This window comes from Notothenia rossii (assembly GCF_949606895.1).
Source record: "Notothenia rossii genome assembly, chromosome: 2".
Classification (NCBI taxonomy): domain Eukaryota; kingdom Metazoa; phylum Chordata; class Actinopteri; order Perciformes; family Nototheniidae; genus Notothenia; species Notothenia rossii.
Window position 1 is genome coordinate 81,598,134 of NC_136904.1, and position 14,883 is coordinate 81,613,016.

At 43.2% G+C, this 14,883-nt stretch overlaps 1 protein-coding gene across 2 annotated transcripts in view; it reads left to right on the forward strand.

The window, feature by feature from the left end:
* The window catches only part of gpc6b (glypican 6b), a 90,396-nt gene that overhangs the window by 12,908 nt on the left and 62,605 nt on the right, over positions 1 to 14,883 (forward strand). For both annotated transcript variants that reach the window (XM_079666461.1, XM_079666462.1), the window contains exon 2: positions 11,079 to 11,237. In XM_079666461.1, the coding sequence (XP_079522587.1) occupies positions 11,079 to 11,237 (159 nt within the window). The remainder of the gene's footprint in view (positions 1 to 11,078; positions 11,238 to 14,883) is intronic.

The window sequence follows — 14,883 nt, forward strand, 5'->3', positions numbered from 1 at the left end:
TGTCCGCTGTTTCGCCGGCCGGCAATCAAGACATGGGGGCGTCCGCCGCGGTGATTGAGCCCCGCGCTGTGTCAGGCTGGGGCTCAATAACAGCGGCAGCTGCTGAACCGGAGCCCCGCGCCGTGTCAGGCTGGGACCCGGTGGCGGTAACAGCCGCGAGAGCGGAGCCCCGCGCTGTGTCAAGCTGGGGCTCCCAACTGGACCTCACCATGGTCTCGCCCGCGGATGATGTCCTGGAGTTGGACTACATGGAGGACGAAGAGGATACTTCTGAGTTCCTCCTGTCCGACTCGGATGAGCAAGACGATGATGTCTTCGTGTCATCAGCTCAGGCTGCAAAGCCGGGAGCGATGGCTGCTCTCCCGGGCGATAGCGCACCAGCTTCGCCCTGTCTGAGCATGGACCTGCAGGCCGTGTGTCAACGTGCCGCGTCCAGGCTGGACATCCCATGGCCTGAAATGGTCAAGGAGACCTCAAGGTCTCGCTACGAGGGGAAGATTTTGCCCCACGCAGCGAGGACAAAGAGGCAGCTCCTTCCAGTCTTCCCGGAGATGCTGGACGAGGTGTCGGTCTCGTGGAGAGACCGCCCCTTCAGTAATAAGGCCCCAATCCAGGGTGCCTCCTCCCTGGACTGTGACGGTATGGAGAGGCTCGGCCTGCTCCGCATGCCGCCCATGGAACCACTGGTGGCAGCCCACCTCCAACCGAGGCTGGCTCTGACACCAAGCAGGAACCCCACGCTACCGGTGAAGGCAGACCGGTTCCAGTCAGCGATGACGGAACGGGCCTATAAAGCCGCAGCGTTGTCCGCCAGGGCGCTCAATGTCTCCTCACTGCTGACCGCCTACCGGGCGGAGCTCTGCGAGGACCTATCGAGCAAACCTGGGCCGGCCGTATGGGACAAGATCGCAGCGATCACGGACATTTGCCTCCGTGTGCAGCGCTGTGCAGTCCAGGCCACGGGCAAAGTCATGGGCATAATGGTGGTACAGGAGAGAGCCAGGTGGCTCAACCTGACCAACCCCCCAGACCGGGAAAAGGAGGATGTTCTTGACATGCCTATCGTTCCCGAGGGTATTTTCGGCTCCGCTCTAGTCTCGATGCAGCGGAGATGTGAGTCGAAAAAGAAGGAAGACGAGGCCCTGCACCTCTGTCTCCCCCGAAGGGTCCAGCCACTACCTGTGACGGTCTCGCGGTAGTCCTTCGCCCAAGTTGCCTCACGTTCTGCCCGGTTCAAGGTACCGAGGCAGCAGAGGCCACAGCCCGCCCCGAGTCCCCAGCCCAGGCAGGAGACGAGGACGAGCTGGCCGAGGAAATCTCCGGTTTCGGCAGCTGCTGTTCAGGCACAGCCGACTCAGATCTTCGGTCACCAGTCGAGGAAAAAGAAGCGGGCGGCCTGACAGCCTCCTCTCCTCTCCTCGGTGACAGAGCTGGAAGTTCCCTGTTCCACAGCTCCAGATGTGTTTTCGGGGTGCCACCAGGCCTCCATCTTCCCGACGCCTCGAGTGATGCCGCAACGCCATCCTCAGAAGGGAAAACAGACTTAATACCAGAGACAGCGAGTTCTGCTATCTGCCTAAGTCACAAAAACACATGTCACAATTGTTGTTGTTTTCAAATAAACCATTTTTCACTGTCGCATCCAGGCTTCAAGCCGAGGGCGCAGTCCTAAAAAATGAAAAGAAAGACAATAAAAACAATAAACATTCTGTCGCCTGTCCCTCTTTTGAGAGCAGCTACGGCCTCTCTCAAAAGGCGGATAATAGACGGGTCTGTGAAGGCACCACCGCCATGCGCATGCGCAGTGACGACTGGGGTTATAGAGCCGCTACCGTCACGCGTATGCGCAGTGCCGGCTGGGGTTGTGAAGGCACCACCGTCACGCGCATGCGCAGTCTCGGTGGGGATTGTCGAAATGGGGTACCATCGTGTTCAGACACTAGAGGGCCCCATAACACAACAAATAGAGACTCAGAGGGTAAGAGACGTGACATCTCCGCTGGCTCTAAGGAGCAAACAGTGGGAGATGCTCACAGCGTCTGCTTGGGTTTACCACTGTATGCAGACTGGACTCTACATCCAATGGTTGTGAGCCAGCTGTGGGTGCGTTACGGCCGAGCCGCGGTAGATCTCTTCGCATCAAAAGAAAATGCTCACTGTCAGCTTTTCTTTTCAATGCGCGATCAAAACGCACCATTAAGCGTGGACGCGCTCGCGCACATTTGGCCTCCGGTCCTCCTGTACGCGTTTCCACCCCTGGCGCTGATACCCCCAACTCTGGCCAGAGTGAGGGAACGGCTACACACAATGATCCTGATAGCTCTGCACTGGCCTGCAATGTACTGGCTGGCGGAGATATATCAGCTGCTGTGCGGTCAGCCGTGGCAGCTCCCCCTACGCAGAGACATACTGTCTCAGGCGGGGGGGACGATCTTTCACCCACACCCGGAGCGCATGGCCCTATGGGCCTGGCCCGTGAGTGGTATAATCTGAATGCAGTGGGTCTCCCGCAGAAGGTGATAAACACTATTCAGAGTGCGAGAGCTTCCTCCACTAGGTGTCTTTATGACTGTAAGTGGAGGGTGTTTGAGGACTGGTGCCTTCAAAAAGGGCACACCACTTTTCAATGCCCTGTGGGAGTGATTTTATCATTTCTACAGGACCTAATTGATAAACACAGAGCTTTCTCCACGATCAAAGTCTACCTGGCTGCTATTGCTGCATGCCATGTGGGTTTTGAGGGTAAGACGGCCGGCCAGCATCCTCTGGTCTGCCGTTTTATGAAGGGAGCTCGCAGGCTCCTTCCTGTTTCCAGGTCACTGGTGCCCTTATGGGACTTGACAGTGGTTTTAGATGGGCTCACTCGAGCCCCATTTGAACCCCTGGAAGGAGCTGACATGAAGCACCTGTCACTCAAGACAGTGCTGTTACTGGCCCTGGCATCCGCCAAGCGAGTCAGTGACATTCATGCGCTATCTGTACATCCTTCATGCACTCAGTTCGCCCGAGGGTTAACGAGAGTGTTGCTGAAGCCCAACCCTGCCTTTATACCTAAGGTGGTTGGTTCATGTACCCCCATTGACATTGAGGCATTTCCTCCGCCGCTGTGTCCCTGCGGGGAACAGCAGCCGAATTTGCTATGTCCAGTCCGTGCTTTATCCACTTATATGGACAGATCAAAAGAGTTTCGTCATAATGACCAACTCTTTGTGTCCTGGGCTAACCCTCAGAAGGGCAAGCCTGTTACTAAGCAACGGCTCTCTCACTGGATTGTGGAGGCAATTGCTTTGGCTTACACGAGTCAGGGTCTGCAGGCACCTTCGGGTTTGCGTGCTCATTCGACTCGTGGTCTGGCTACATCCTGGGCTTTGTTCAGGGGTGTTTCCATCCAAGACATTTGTGCAGCGGCGAGCTGGTCCTCTCCGCTCACTTTTGTCCGCTTTTACAGATTAGACATCTCTGCTCCCAGTGTGGCCCATGCAGTGCTGGGCCCCCTGCTGAGTTAGAGCTCTAACTGTTAAATTCTGGTTGGGTTTGGTGATTTTCGAGATAAGCTCGTCTGGCAATACGGGAGCTACAATATCCCATAGTGAGACATCGAACGGAGTGTTACGAATGAGAACTATAGGTTACTTATGTAACCCCAGTTCTCAGAGTAACATGAAGTAAGATGTCTCACCAGACGGCCCTCCTTGCTAAGGTGAAGCGAGAAGAGGTGCTTATTTTTGAATGATGCATGCGGCGTAGCGCAAGATACTTATAGGGGGTAGATTCCCTGACGCTGACGTCAAGATCACCAGCCAATCAGGATTGGCGTAATGAGATTGATGCTTCTGTTTGCTCCGCGATGAGGCGCATCCCATAGTGAGACATCTCACTTCATGTTACTCTGAGAACTGGGGTTACGTAAGTAACCTATAGTTTTTGCAGGGGGCTGATTCTGTGAGCTGCAGCTGACCACGCCCCCCAGCAGGAGAGGGGAGCATGCTCTGATCAAGTCAGAAGAGGGGGAGAAAAATAGATCTCCGTTCTCCGTGTTTTATTATATTATTATATAGAGTCGTTATTCATTTGTTTTAAAGCTCAATAAATAACAAAGAAGACCTTTGACCGGCACTTTTCTAATTTTGTCCGGAAGATTTAAACTTTAACGGACATCTTGACCGGCAACTGAAACTCTGCTGCACGGTCCCCTCGTTCCTTTAAGAGGCGGAGAGGTGGGTGTTTGTCATCTGCTGGTGGACTACCGGAGAGAATTACAGTGCTTGCCTCGACGGGGAGGGATTGCATTGAATTACAGCAGCGGGAGCAAACGCTTGCCTTGGGGAGGGAGAAAAAGAGCCACAGCGGAGAATAAACAGAAGGGCAACCATGGCAACCATGATGCACGGGAAGTCTTCTTCGCTGCTTTTGTGGGAGACTACAGCGCCACTTACAGGCCTGGCATATGTACTACGGAGTCTTCAGCGCTTTCGAGCGGCAATAGCCGGCCGTGGCCCAACCCCATATTCCCCTGATAGGTGGAGAGTTGGCCCAATAGCCGTAGCGCCACCGTCCTGACGTCAGGACAGTGTTCAAATCTGGATCAGTTTTTATCAGATCCTTTGCAGCCCCGTTTTTAGAGATTTGGGTATGGAGGAAAATAGAGAGGGTTGTGTTTTCTGACACTTGGTGAGTTCCCTGGAACAACGGGGACACATATTCATGTATTAAAGACGTACAAAAGTGCATTTTGCATGATAGGTCCCCTATGTCTAGCCTATGTCTAGCCTATGCCTATGTCTATGCCTAAGTCTAGTAAACTAAAGTGCCTTTACTGAAGATCAACTGCTTGAGTGAAGAAGCATCTTTTTTTACTGTTGGAAGAATATTACTTTTATGTATATTTCGAGATAACAAAAAGGATAAAAGACGTTACTGGAAAATGATAATGAGCAAAACAATTACCATCCTAACTGTCAACATTTTGACAACAGTAAGAACAACATCAGCAGTCCCATAAGCTGCTAAGATGTCACTCTACCAGACATGCAGACATTAACGCACATTCTCTGTTGTGCAGTGACCAAATACACTCTATTAAACAACACTAAAAAAACACAGTATAAACCAATATTCGTCTCCCTCTCTTCTCTCGCGGTGTTGGTACACTATATTTATTCTTTATTATTTTTGCAGTAGGACTAGGTTTAGCCTTTGTGGTCTTAAGCACAGAATCCTTTATAAAAACAAGTCAACGATCTGTCATAAATGTATTTTGCAACTTACTTAAGTTACTAATTGTTTATATGTAACTACATTAATTACAAAATAAACCATGTTTGAAAATGGTTTCTTATTGAAAACACATATTGAATTAATTAATTGAAAGGACTAAATTACAAATTACATCAAAAGAGCAAAGTGAAATGATGGCCAGAGGGCTTCTTTAACAGAAACAACTTTAGGAACATCACAATGCCACCAGAGTAGAGGGGTTAAAAAATAATATGCATATACTGTAGTCCACTGCGTGACAATGATTAATGCATAACTACATACAGTTTTAAGGGTTTTAAATCCATAAAGAAAGTCAAATGTGCTTAATGTTAAAAGCCAGGAAGGCAGGGTGTGACCTTTTGGGACCCTAAAGGTGGTTGCAGGCTCTGGGTCAGCTTAGGAGGGGTATGTCAGGGTCCATGTTTGATTGACAGCTGCCTTAGATCCTGTCCGGACATAGTAAACAAACTTTCGCAGTAGCGTTAGCTTCCAAGTCATGGGCAGACAGTGTGTTGTTTCCAGTGCCAAAGAGCCTCTCCAGCAGATAGACCGAATTGACATTTGCAGGTAACAGTTCACAACGTTGCTGTTTAAATGTATCGCAGCTGACCAGCTAACTATATCGCTGTCTAGCAAACAAAATGACGTTAGCAGCGCATGTGTTTGTTTGGTGGCTCGTAGAACAAGTTATAGTGCAGGACAAAGATTCAGGTTCGTAAAGCTTTGCAAAAAATATATATATATAAATTGGGCATGGCCGTGGCATTCGTTGTTTATCAGGCTGCTATCTTGTAGTTTTACCGTCTATGACATAGGCCTAAGCAGACTTTACTAAATATTATAAATGCATAGCTGTGATTTTCTGTGTGGAGGTTTTCTATAGGCTTTGTAAATAGAGAACGATATTCCGATGAATTACTGAAAAAACAGGAGAAATGTATTGTGTTAAATGCAATTTAATTAAAGTTGGTCTCTGAGTTATAGTATGGTGGTAGGCTAATTGCGATGTTATGCATTACAACATCAATCTCTAATTCCTAGCCATATGTTCCAAGTAAAGAGATGCATAATTTCACCCCCCCTACTGTGTCCATACAATCTCTATCTACAGTCACAAGTAAAAAAGGCCAACGTGTTTATAGGATCAATGAATTGCTGTTACAATAATATTAGAATTGGCAAATCATTTGCCATAACATCTTTTTATGACACTGCAGCAAACTTTAAGATGCAGAGTTTTTTCCCTTGCTGCAAAAAACTGTCTGGCACACACTCCATCCTGAGTGTGGTGGGTGTGTTTGGTCAGTGCTCCTAGATAGATTATCTGGGAAGCCACATTGCTGTTTTAACCTTGGCAAGGAGGGTGGTGGCACTTTGCTGAGTGGTGAAGTCCCTTGAAAGCTCCTTCCCATATGTTGACTTACAACAGTCTTATTTTAAGTGATGCTTTTGCTCTGTTGAGACCGATGGCGGACACAGAAGGTGTTTTGTGTCAAGATGTTGTTTTCTGTGCTCTTGACATATCTGATGAAAAGGTTGCACTCAGAGTGTGTAGTCAGAGGGACTTGCTAGGACACTGTCTGTGTGATATTTATGAAGTTTCTAAGTCCATCCATAACTTTTATTGTGCTGTTTTGAAATTCAAATTCCAGTTGCTCTTCAGTCAGTCTGATCAGAAGAGGAGGGGGTCTATGATGTTGAAATTGTGAGCTTCATTGAGGGGTACACATCAGCAGCCTGAATGCTCCAGTGACATATTTGAACTGGGTCCCTTTTTCCCTAAGATCAAAGCCTTTCTGAGAATACCTGAGTGCTGTGTATAAATATCTCCTTATTACCAGCTGCAGCTACTCGAGAGTGTGATGTTGACGTCATAACAGTGCAATATACAGTCATTAAACTTTACAGGTGCAGAGTGATGTGAGATCCAAATAAAAGCAGAGTTTAAATGATGGGTATGGTCTGAGCAAGGGCCGGCATAAGGAGGGAAGTGTTGCCCATCTGGTGTCAGGTGACTTATTTATGTATAAAAAATAAAAGCAAAATTCAAAGATTAACTTGAACCTAGCAAAGAATTCAACTTAGGGGGATAGAAAGGAAGTAAGTTAGTACATTTATTACATTTTTTGTTTGTTTTTGACATTTACTAGGACACTTTCAAACACAATGTTTTTCTGGTGTAATCACATATGTAACATTCCCTATTCACATGCTTTACAACACACTGTAGATAGTGAAATAAAATATACTTCAATAGGACATTTATATAAACAAATTCACATTAAGAAAACTATTGTACTTTAATCCCACATTTGAATTCCATACGAATATATATTCTATGACAAACAAACACCCATGGTGAAAATGATAGAACCTTTTAAAAGTAAAATGCCATTCCCTTATAGTAGCCTATGAAGGAAATGACTTCTCTTTACCACCCTCTGTTTAGTTCTGTGCCCTTGCTACTACACTACATCTTTTTAAATAGTTAATGTGTATGTTGATAAGAAGGATGGATGTTCAGTTTATGGAGAGAAAAGGGGGGGGGGGGGGGGGAAACAGCAGTATTACTTTCCACAGTCCACATATTTTCTTACAGTCTTCATCTCTCACAGCCCCAGGTTCAGAAAACAGATTTGTGTCCTCAACTAAATGACATGAATTTGGTTTGTATTGTGTTACTTAGGAAACAAATCATTTTAAATCAAGTGATTTTCTAACATGCTTGATCTGACAAGGTGGGACTTTCTTATCTCCTCTTCTTTGGTCTTTATTTGTAGGGCTACTGACTGTTGTAAAGGCAATACTGGGTTCAGTTTGCATATTTCCTACTACATGCCTTATGGGTGTTGCTTTCTAATGAAAATGTTCCCACATGTCACCATTTGAAGAAGACACCAATGTGCAAAGCAATATCGTGCTCATATCATATTGTTGCTCACTCAGTATGGCGCTCAGTAAGTGACATCCATTTCTTCTTCTGCTGCTGTGCAATCTGTTAATGCATGCAGGGAGAATCGTACAGCTGCTTGATTGTAAGCTCATGCTGATTGTAGATGATGTACATTAGTTCTGCGCTTTGTAAAAGAGAAAAATGATTCCTTTGTGCTTTGTGTGGGGATGAGAAACATTATTATGCTATATTGTGTGTGCAGGGGGCAAAATTGTGAAATCATTGAATGTTATCATCCCGGTAATTGATATAATTATTTAGGATGTAATGAACACATTTTTTTTTTTGTTTTGTTATCCTACAATTTTAATTATTGTGGGTGTATGTGTCTGTAGATTCAAGTTGACCCCGCTTTTGATCACCCACACAATTCAGTGTTTCCCCTAGATGAATGCATCAGTGTTTCTTAGGGTCAAAAACACTAAACTCACAACTTAAAATGAAAGCGTTTAGTTTATTTAATAAAAGAGCGCATAATCAATTTTAAAAGTGATATTAGATATAGATTAGTTGCAATTTGGTGCATGTATATATATATATATTTTTTTTTTTTAAACACCTTGAATTTCAGGGGGGGCGCAGGGCTCCGTTGGCGGGGCACAGCACCCCTCCAAGACAAGGGTAGGGGAAACACTGCAATTATCAATACGGTTAAGAGACGGATACCAATTACAGCTCTTTGTCATCACCTGGTGTTTATTCACTTAAATATCCAGCACCTATTTTGAAAGCAGAAGGACAAGGAAGGAACATAAAGGTTCACTTTCAGATTGAGTAGCACTAAAATGACTTTTGTGCTCTTTCAAATATTATGTCTACAATATGCTTTTATAGGTTTCATTGAAACTGTTAGAACGGGGTACAAAATACTGGACTCAAATGCGACGACTCATATTTTTTATGAGAAAAATAAAACAAAGTATTAATAAAAAATTACTCTTGCGAGGACAAAACAAAACTTCTTGATTTCAAACAAACAAAAAAAACTCTCCTCTCTGGTAACTCTCCTCTCTGGTTTTAACGCTGGGTCTCTGGACATAGAAGCACACTGAAACAAGACGAACTGGCACAAGACAAAGGGAGACAAGGACTATTTAAACATGAGGAAATTGGGAACAGGTGGAAACAATCAGGGGAGGGGCAGGCGCTGACGATGGCGGAAAAACACCCAAAGTGAGGAAGTAACAGGACCTGAAAGGAAAGACAAGAGGTAAGTACAAAATAAAACAGGAAATGGGAAAACGAGACATCACATGAAACATGGGGACTTCACTAGAGATGACCGACATAAAATAGACAGACAAGACATGACGTAAGAAGAAAACCTGACTCTACATAGAAACCTGACTAGACTTGGAATTATATACCTGACTAAACATGAAATGACAGACATAAAACAAACACGACTAACACAATTGACGAGACACCACAGAAACAGTCTTTGGTTTTAGACTGAAATGGAGAAAAACACTTTTTTTCCTTCTTCGTTTTTATTTTCAGTATTTTCTCCATGTTTTCAATTATGTAGCGCATGGGAATATTTCCAATTAAGCCTCTTATTGTCAAACAAAAAAATGAGAAGCACTACCATTGTTCCTCTTCTACACAGAATCATGTTAAATATCCTGCAAGGCACGAGTGTTATATTGACATTTGAGATAATTTGAACAACACATTGAGGGAATAACTGCTTTAATTCTATCATAATATAAACATAACAAGGCCAATGTTTCCCACATCATTTTGTGAGACAGTGGTGGGTGTGTGATACAAATTTGAAATTAAGAGTCTATAAAACAAGGCAATGACGACTCACAAATGATTATATTCAACTGGAGCACAGAGGAAATAGAGTGAGAGTACTGTGAGTGAGTGAGTGAGAGGAGGCAGGGGATTGTGGCACTGCAGCGGTTTGTCTCAACTGGCCGTTGTAAAGAACAGAAAAAAAGAAAGCGCAGCTGGTACCAGAGTATCTGTGAAGCAGAACATAAGCATCAAAACGTCCCATATTTCAGAATCAATGATTGACAACACTGCATGGCAAAAGCCATTTGTCCAATTTGTCCATTTGTAAAATTGGGAACAAATTGTCTGTAGAGAGAAAATTATAGTGACGAACGATTGCACATCACATTTTAAATGAAAGTAAGCGACAAGAGTGTCATGTTGGAGACTTAAAATGTCAGTTTTTGAGTGTTCTTAAAAAACGTGTTTTCATAAGAGAAACTGTAATTTATTAGCATGTGCTTTAATGCAATCTGCTGTCACCCCTTCATTTGTTGTATTTTAGCTTCAACGTGTTCATATGTTTAAAAGGCATCAACTAACTTCTAAATCATTTACACGGCATCCTTTGGCATGTCAACATATTGCCATTAAATAACATTTCTGTTTGCTACTGTATTATATTTCTGTTTTTAGTGTGGTGCCATGTCTCATGAGGTCTCAACACTTTGCCCTGTGACAATTGGAAGCTTGTCAGGCATAGCAACAGTAACTAAGTGCGAATGAGGCTATTTGAATGCACTGCTAATTAGGACCTGATGGTGGATGTTTGAAACCACAGTCCTGCACACGTTTCCCATAACATTCCTGTATGGGAGACCATAAAAGTTAAATACTGTTATCAGCTCAAATGGTTATGTGTCCAAAATGAGTTCTTTTCTGTAAAGTTTTATTGAGTAATTTTAGCCAACCCACATTCAGGATGGGGTGATCACGATGTTAGTGTTATTGCATTTTCTTTGAATTTGGAAATGACTTAAAAAACACACATTTTATGGTGATGCCAAAATAAATCAAGGATTTCTAAAGTTAAATTTGGAATTTGAATGGTCTTAAAACATTTTCTTTGTCTATTTTGCAGGTGAACATCTCCGCGTATGTCCTCAGGGAAACACATGTTGCACCCAGGAAATGGAGGACACATTTGGCCAACAGAGCAAAAAGGACTTTGAGAATCTTGTTGATGAAATTAGTCATGAATTGAGAAGCACCTTTGTTTCCAGACATAAAAGATTTGACGGTAAGTACATTTTAATTTCTCGCTCAACGCTTCATGCTGACTAATCTTCCTATTTTGTTTCTTTTTTTGTCACCATTGAACAAAATGCTGCTAAAAGGAAAATCAAAAGAATTTTGAATATATGTTTTAATATGAAAAGGTTCACTGTTTGTAGCGCTGTCCTCCCCTTAAGTCGAGACAGGATTTGAAAATCTCATTAATATGCCTTGGAGTGGAGAACCCTCTTGTTAGATTAGACAAACATGGCGTCTTGCACAGCAGAGTGACAGCTTGAACAGCAGTACAGAGCCAAACTCTGCATTATTACGGCTGTTTGGTGGTCCTCTGCTCTGTGGGATCTTGTCAAAGCCCTATGGCGACTGTCTTGACCCTCCCACACATCCACTGAGCTACTGCTACTGTATGGGAGTGGATGTATCCTACTCATTACTGAACAAAGACCCACTCTACTGTCCCTGTTGGTAATCCTCCAATTTCTTTAAGTGAATGGCAGGACAACAAAGGAAAATCTTTCATAGGAAAATACACTCATATTGTCTTTTGTTTAAATAGAGGAATAATGGTTTATAAAACTTTCTTAACGCCCAGTTACAGGAATGGCAACCAGATTATAATGACTCTATCCTTGGCATATACCGTATGTTACAAGCCCCTAACTTTAAAACCCCACATCCAATTTTGCTTCCTGTAGTGGATAAAGGTTGAGTATCAACTTTTCCAGTTGCGATCGTGAAAAGAAAAGGCAAAGCTGCATCCATGTAACCATCAAGCTTTTGGAACCTTGGGTGTAACGATGGGTGATTCAACAGTGCCAGTACAAGCACTCTTTATTTATTATTGCACTCTCTAAAGTAGTGGATACAAAGTGTTTTACAGCTGAAAGAAAAAGAGAAATGGAGAAACCGTAAATATAACGTTTAAAAAAGCAGAAATAAAAAGGCTTTCGGTGTGTGCTGAGACTCTGGCGGGAAGCTACAGTATTCCTCTGTTGAGGAGAAGCACAGAAAAAGCAGAATCATCGAATATAAAAGGGTGTTGTATGCCCAATACATACACGTACTGTACCATGAAGATTGATAGAGGTTTGCATTTGATAATAACATCCAGCTCATTTATTTAATAGCATATAGATTACATTTAATGCACAATCTTGTCTTCCTGTGACATGGTTTGCATATACAGTAGCATAACAAACAAGCTTCCTGTTTCATATGGAAGCAAATACACAACATAAATCAAAGTTTGAGTGGTATTAGCATATCAGGCATCTCCTAACTGTACTTCAGTTGACATTTTTCTGCTCTGTATTTTAAATCTATTTGCTCGCTTGTCATCTGCGGAATTTAAATTGCAAAACGGCAATCTCTCTGTGAAAATGCAGAAGACTAGGGGCCATGTATCTAGAATTACCTTTGAATTCAAAATTGGTGCTGAGTAGTAATTGTACTGTCAGTGCGCAGCTGAGACTACTGATCTGACTAATAACGCACCATTGACTTATACGTCATGTTTTATCAGGTGTTTGATTTAACATAAAAGATCACACAAGTTTTATTTTTATATTGAATGATTGTGGTCACTCAGCAGTAAAGGAACCTTTAGAATATTTGAATTCATTTCCTTGCCCCATATTTTAAATACGGCTTATTTTAATGCATTTCAAGGAGACTATTAAAGGTGGGGTAGGTGAGTTTGAGAAACCGGCTCAAGATACACTTTTTGTTATATTCCATGGAATGCTCTTATGTAACATCCTGATAGCAATGAATATCTGAATTGCTTTGACAAAAAATCCATTAAAAAATAACATCTGTGGAAGGCGTAGTACTGTAAAAAGCACGACCAATCATTTTAGCCGGCCCGGCAAAAATAACTGGATGGCTTACCTGCCTGTCAGCCTTCCATCTGGGCACAAACTTATCTCGTGCCCTCATTGGTCATGTGCACGTTCGTGTGTGTTGGAGGAGGGGCTCTGTAAGGAAGTGGCAGATTTTCTCCGGTTGTGTATTTTCAAATTATATCGCACTCAAGCTGGTTTCTCCGAAATTACCTACCCCACCTTTAAGTCAAAATGTATTACTGTTACATAATGCACACTATGTGTCAGCAGCTCTTTGTGCCTTAAACCATTCATAGCATGGTGCTTGATCTATAAGCATACTTTTGATATAAATATCTTCATCTTAATCCAACCTTATTATAATTTGGTCCAAATGTTGGAGGTTGAAGCATAGAATTTCATAATGGGCTATTTTAATATGTCCAATGTCAACCTTTGAACAATGCTGGAGTGATTAATAGTGCAATCGAATAGTCCAACATATTATATGAAACAAATAGCCTACTATTCAGTTACAGACGCAACTCTCAAATGATTGAACATTGCCCAGAAACTCAATATCATAATGCCCGGCTGATGTCTGTCTGTTTTGTTTTCCAGGAATATTCACTTATTTAGCACACGTGTGTTTCCTGGAAGCATGAATAAATAAATAAGTGTTATTTTGATCGGCCCCCGTCAGGGTACCGACTGTCATAGGGAGGGCTCCAGTGAGGGAGGACATGGCGTTTGTCCAGCAGCACTTAGATGCATGACTCCAGGCACCCCTGCTCCTCTTGGGGTTTGCTGCCATTCTCCATGATTTCATCAGCGTCAAAGCAGATGCCATATTCGAGTTTCTCCTCCGTAGCCCTCTGCTGTCTGGGGACTTTGAGTCTGCTGAGAGCCTCGACTGACCAGCCGCTGGGGAAATCTCAAATATTGATTGCTGGATTTGAATTCCACCCTTATCTCTTCACGTCATTAATTGAATGTGAGTGTTGAGAGTTGTGTGGTTTTATGCCAGAGACATTAGCTGAAATTGAACCAGCCAAGCCAAAAAACCTTCCAGCATTTTGAGCACAATATGTACTGTGTTATAAGATGTGTCATTTCCTTGACTCTATGGTACTTACAGTGGAGGAAATAAGTATTTGATCCCTTGCAGATTTAGTAAGTTTGCCCACTTTTCCCACAGTTAAATACAAATCAATTTGTATCTTTTATATAATGTCAATTTCTGGATTTTCTTTTTGATATTCTCTATCTCATCAGTAAAATAAACTTACTATTACAATTATAGACTGGTCATTTCTTTGTAAGTGGTTAAAATCACAACTTCGGCAAGGGATCAAATACTTATTTCCTACACTGTATATAACAATATGTTCTCTTCATAAAACAGTGTTACCAACATAATTGTAATGGCCTCAATTCTGAGTTTGAACACAGTTAAAGATACAAACAGTACCAATCATTTAGATGCTCTTTACCATCTATTTAGCCCCTCGCTCTGGGATCCCACCTACACGGTTCAGTGTACTGTATGTGTATCTTCTCTTCTCTTTATGCAGAGATTGTGATGAGTGTTACTGAAGCTGACAGTAGCCGGCCAGCCCACGCGTACCTGACACCACAGCCTACGTGTCACAGTGAGAGGGCACAGTCTCGACTATGCCAAGATCATCAGAGCACAAATACAGAAATACCCACAACAATACATGCACTGTACAGCTGTGTGAATCTAAGAGAGAAGCTGTATCATCTGAAAAAGAATAGCACCAAAAATGAAGCCACAGTTATTGCAAAAGCTGTTTTTGCCTGTTT